A 6,000-nucleotide genomic window follows, 5' to 3' on the forward strand; every position below is an offset into this window, starting at 1 on the left:
ATCAGGTGAATACGAATAGTTTGCAGTCATTGATAGCTTGCCAGCACTGGAAGAAAGGAAGATAGATTTTATGTGGGTTTATGTCTTGTGGCTGATAGAGGGAAGTAGATAAGTAGGTGCATATTCCAAAAGAATGGTTTTTGCCAGGAAAACATTTGGCAATACTTTTTCATACCATTTTTCAGGGACTAGCAAAGAGTGAACTCTGGCTGAGGTTTTTTGTCTGTCCAGTTACGTTTTGTCACAAAGCCTATAGAGAATTTGTGGTCTTTGAAACAAAAATATTTTTGTTAATTGAGTTTAAATTGGCCGGACTCCTTTAATAACTTTTAAGTTCACATGTACATGTGATTTCATCAAGAGCCCATAAGAAACCACATTGAAGTGCTTATTCTTGATTACTCCTGATATTTTTATTGTTTGTTCAAGTTAGACGGAAAAGTGTGACAAATTTAACATTACTTTATGTTATTGCAGATCAAAACTTTGGAGCAGAGCAGAACAATAGAAGAACTCAGTAAGTCTCAAGGCAAATTGGAAAGAATGAAAGAAAAAACCGAGAAACAACTTACTTCTGTCAAATCAGAACTTCTTTTAAAGGAGCGTAAAGCTACTGAAGATAAAGAAAAAAACAAAAATATGTTAGAAGCAGTAACTAGCGAGATAAAGGTGCTTAAAACAACCCTTGCAGAATTAGCAAAAAGAGAGAGACAGGTAGGTGTATAGGTATTTGACAAGTGCTAGCTGTCATTTAGAATATAAGAATGTGGTATAGGTGGAACACTTGTCCAGCTGTGCTGAATACTTTCGTGAACATTATTAAACAAGGAAATTTTAGCTCATACTTGTGATTTTGAGAAGCAAAGCTTTTCTTCAAGTTATATATGCAAGAGCATGCATACTAAATACAGGCATTATTTTATTTGTTCATTGCAGAATATTATATCACCTTTTGGAGAAGTAGAAAAATGCTTTAAAATCCTAGTATCTTTTTTTAGCACTGTTTTGTTTTATAATGAATGTTGGAAATTTGGCAGGAAAATTTGATTTCTTCATATGTCTCATGAGCAAACAAAGCATCCTGCACACAGAAGGAGGTGTGATTAATATTCAGGAAATTATTCCATGGAATCATATACTAGGTACTTACTAAAACCACACATGTTGAATTTTTACTGTCTGAACCCAAGGCATTTCAAGCCATTTAAATACTGTTGCAGTATTCTTTGGCCAAATTTGAAGAACATGGGAAAACTGGGCTACAAAGTGCAGAATGCTCAAGCACAGGATATACTAGTTCTCATGCTTTTTCTGACAGTGAAAGAAAAATGTCAACTTATAATTCATCAGTATCTGCAATCATCTGCATCACAGGAAAATTTCAAATACATTTTGGGAATATGAGAATTGCCAGCAGTATTCAAAGTACACTCTCCTGTATCTTAACAGTTACTTAGCTAAAATCTGTACTTAAAAAAAGGTTACAGTTGCTAATCAGAGAATTTGTTCTAAACTCTGTCTCTCACAGTTAACATGTGAGTTTTTTCCTGACTTCTCCTAAACCATTATGCAAGAATTCCTTCCTTATCCCCAACCCTGCTTGGACTTGCTTGTTCTTCCTTCTCAGGGAAACTAAACAAAACCAGATTTCTCTCACTCTCTGTAAAAGGTAGTGAATGCAGATGTTAAATACTTCTCTGAGCATGTATGTATATATTTAATCTGAATATAAGCACAGCTGTGTCATCTGTGTGTGTACGCATGTTAAGAAAACTACTAGCAACTGAAATTGCTTATACCTGATGGAGTTGTTGATGTGGTCAGGTTGACTGCTTGTACTGGCATTTGTGTGTTTTTTTCAGGTATTCTCTGCTTTCCATGGATACCACTATGTGTAATGCTAAATAACGTTGTAATACTGTGGGGCAATTTTCCATGCTGTAAAAATTAAGAGTATGCAGAATTGGACCACTGCCAGGTGGTTAAGGCATTGATTTGTCTTGTGATCATAAAGAAAGTCAAAACAAAGCCAAGTGAAGACAGAAATTAAGACTGGATTGAAATAATTCTAAATTAACTCATAATTGGGATGTAACACAGTGTTTCTGGTTGTTCTTTGCTCTTTAGACTAATAATTCCTATTAAGTTTAAGAAGGAAAATTTATCTTTGGCATTTCTGCGTATGCGGGGTTTTTTGGGGTGTTTTTTTTTTTGTTTGTTTTGTTTGTTTGTTTGTTTGTTTGTTTTGAGAATGCCCAGAATCAAAGCATCTGAGTTGGTAGAAGTGAAACCCTGTCAGCAGGGTGCAATAACACTGCTAGTCTGCTTTAGGATTGACAATTGGCTCTGGTGGCTGCAGCAAATAACAGCAAAGCGTGCATGTTCTTGGATAGACATATAAAACCATTTAAAAAAATGGTGTTCAAAGCATTATTAAATCATACTGCAGAATGAAAACCACAGAGACATAAAGCTACACATGAAGAGTCAAAAAAGTATAGATTAGAATGGATATATATTGGGAAATTAGTGGGTTATACTGACATTTTACAAGAGTAAGTTTACAGAAATCCTTACTAGATTTCCTCTATCTGTGGGGTAAACAGAAAACCTTCCTGACTTCATCTATAATTATTGCATATTTCTGAATATAAATAAATAACAGCATAGCTGACATTCAATTTAATAAGACCGAACAGAGTATGCATAATGACTGATGACAAGAGGATGTTCACAGGGACTGATGACATCAGCATATGACCACTGCAGTCAACTACAGATTAAAAATGGATTATATTTTATTTTTATATCAACTTAACTCAAGTCCTTATTTGCAGTAGTACTTGGAGTAAGAATATACATGTCAATAATTTGGTTGAGTTTTTGATGGTTTTGTTACAAGGATTTTTTTGTTAGTTTCCCTGCCCCCATCTTTTTTTCCTATTGGAATAAAAGCCTTCTATTTTCCTATAGGTACAGCATGAAAATAAAATGCAGTGTCTGTTGTTTTGCTTCTGCTCCCCCCTCCTAATATCTTGGGTTAATGCTTTAAATTGCATTCACTTCCTCCCTTTTACTTCCGGTAATTTTACTCACTGGATGTAAGGTGAGAAGAAAATTTATTACAAGTGCTTACTGTTGTAGCAAAACCTTTGGTTTTGAGTCTTCAGTGATGTTTATGTTTTATTATTTCTCTCTTGTTCTTCAAATTGTGACTACCTTAGAACAACTGCTATTGAAGAAAGCCTTAAACAGAGTTATGTGGTACATTAGCTTCTTGTATTTCAGCAGAGCTGTTGTGTTCTTAATAACTCTGTTACACTGTTTTTAAAGCTGAAATACATCTCTCATCTATTTTTTTTTTCCTAGGTCTTATATGTTTTAGTTAAAGATTTAAAAAAGTCATTCATGATGTGCCAACAGCACTGTATCCACCTTAGAGTATAAACACGCGTCTTGCTCCACATGAGACAGGCCATAGCGTTCTAAAGAGTGTCCAGCCATGTATCGTCTGTTGCTTTTGTTCGGACGTTTTAAAATTCAGATTGATGTCCTGTGGTGGGGCGTTTTCGTATCCAATATGGTTCTCTTTGTCAGTTTTGTTGTCAGCTTTTTTTCTGCATTTTCATGGAACTGCAGCTTTGTGTGCACTGTACTTTATATGCCACAATATAATAGTCAGAAAAGTTGTTTCCTGTCTAAGTGTTATTCCACTAAAGTGGAAAAAAAAATCCTCAATTTAGAATTCACATAAATGAATGGCCTAAAGGATTTCTTTAAGGGCTCCGTGTGCTTTCCAGTGTAAGTTATTCACTGATGGAAGTTATTAAATTCTTAGCATATTTATTGTCCATTCAGTATAGCTATGGCGTCAGGGAATCTACGGACCCACCGTAGTCCCCCACAATTGCTTTTCCCATCAGAAATAAAGAGTGAGATAATTGTGTGTACGTTTTAATTTGTATGTATTCCCTCTGGCAAAATCATACCAGATCAATAATCTGGGTCAGTGCATCAAATTTAATTTGATTGCATTTGATACATGGTTGTAGTGCAATTGGGTTTGCTGACAGTTGTTGTAAATGAGTCGGAACAGCTTGCAATAGCAAAGGTATGAGAGCAAGAAATTTGGTGCAAAGGACAGACCCTAATGTGCTCCCAGGGGATCAGGTGGGTTTGCTGCATACATGTCTTGCAGGGGTTTAATTCAGCCAAAGACTGATTTTTGCAGAGTTTCCAGTTGTTTGTGTAGATTGTAATCATGTAGGTCAACTACAACTCTTCGTCCTCTCTTTTCCTCAGTTTTCACTGTTGAGTCAGCGGGGAAGACATGCCTTTGAAGGATACTAAAGAATACTTGAAACTGTGGTTTCTGTTCCAAGATCCTTAGTACTTCAGCTGTTTACTTGTTTTCTTGTTTGAGTTACGCCCCAAAAGGTTGTTTCCATCGTTTGCAGTTCTCTGTATTGAGGAACAGTATAAATCTCTATATCTTGCGCTGCTAATACAAATACTTGTGTTTGTCTGTATGCATATTTGTGTGTGTTTCTCCAGGCATCTCCTTTGCCTGGTATTTGATTTATTAGTAATTCCTTGCCACTTGCTCCTGCAGCTGGCAGACTTCCGAGAGGTGGTCTCGCAGATGCTTGGCCTTGACATTACCAGCCTGGCTCTTCCCGACTATGAAATCATCACACGTCTCGAAGGGCTGATTCACTCCCATCACCACCACTACTTCCCCTGCGTCTGCCTCCAAGACGTGGCAAGGGCACCAGGAGAACACTCGCAAAGAAACATGCGGCTTCTTCACTAAAATGTGCTTTTTGCAAGGAGACAGAAGAAGGCAAAATATTGTTTTCTGCTTCCCTACCTGCTAGACATATATAGAAAACAGATATTTAGTTCTGTTCCCTACTTTATAGATACCAATATGGGCTGATTTTTAGTATTTCAGTAGGAAGACTAAGCTGAATGGAGAGAGTAAAGCCAGCAACCTAGAGAGAGCAAACAGAAAACCCCTGGGCAGCGTAATACTTCAGTTATGAAAATGATAGATAATATGTGAATAATGTATAGCCCTCCAGTCTCATCACAGAGGCCTTAAAGGTATGGGCCACCTGAGGTCAATTCACAGTTTTGGGAAGTATTTGCTAATGAATGTCAGCTTTGGTGACATTCCTTATGCTTTACCTCTGGGTGACAAGGATGGAACAAAGTAAGGGCTGTCCTGCTGCTGTTCCTCTTGCAAAATGGGACTGCTCTCTGCATTTTTATGCATAAGGACTTTATTTTCAAGACAGCTAGAAATTAGACAGAGGACTATCACGATTTTGGATCGAGGGATTTTTTTCTTCTGTTGTTTTCTGGAGTCTGCTCTTGTGCCAAAACAAAAAGTTATGCTTTTTCAGCAAAGGCTCTTTCACAGGGTCCAGTCATGTGTCTGGCGCAGGTGTACTTGGTAAAATCGCATGTTGCCTTTGGTCACGATGCCTTGAAAATTTTTCTTCTAGCTGCTGTATTCCTTGGGCAATGAATCCATAGGCCAAATAAGTGGCAGTTCTTCTGAGTTAATAAAAAGTTATTTTAAAATGCTTTTCTACTACAGAAAATAGTTGAATTACTAAAGTCTTTATTTTCAGAAAAGCAATGATGAGGTGCTCAGAATCACTGTTTAATCATAAAATTTGCTTGTCTATCACCCTCTCTGAATGTTGTTAAACTTCATGATTTTTTAAAAGAATTTTGAACAATAAATCTGTTTTAATAGCACACTTAAACATGATTCTGTGTTTTTAGTTGTCTTTTCTCCATTCTATGTTTTATATGGATGTGAGAACAACAAAGATGACTTATTCATGTCCTACCATTGTGGACTTTCTACAGTTTCTCAGGAAATGAGAAACGCCTCACTAAAACTGAATGCACTATTTTGAGAAAAATGAGAATTTTCAAGTAAGTCTGATAATTCTGGTGTCTGGCTAGGGACTCAAAGCATTATCG

The 6,000-nt window shown here is 36.6% G+C and overlaps 1 protein-coding gene across 2 annotated transcripts in view; it reads left to right on the plus strand.

The window, feature by feature from the left end:
* LOC136100655 (damage-control phosphatase ARMT1) overlaps positions 1 to 5,777 on the plus strand; it is a 52,217-nt gene extending 46,440 nt beyond the window's left edge. For both annotated transcript variants that reach the window (XM_065835982.2, XM_065835983.2), the window contains 2 exons: positions 478 to 714; positions 4,613 to 5,777. In XM_065835982.2, the coding sequence (XP_065692054.2) occupies positions 478 to 714; positions 4,613 to 4,813 (438 nt within the window). In that variant the 3' untranslated portion in view covers positions 4,814 to 5,777. The remainder of the gene's footprint in view (positions 1 to 477; positions 715 to 4,612) is intronic.
* Positions 5,778 to 6,000: the final 223 nt, after the last annotated feature.

Source organism: Patagioenas fasciata, chromosome 3 (genome assembly GCF_037038585.1).
Source record: "Patagioenas fasciata isolate bPatFas1 chromosome 3, bPatFas1.hap1, whole genome shotgun sequence".
NCBI classification, from domain to species: domain Eukaryota; kingdom Metazoa; phylum Chordata; class Aves; order Columbiformes; family Columbidae; genus Patagioenas; species Patagioenas fasciata.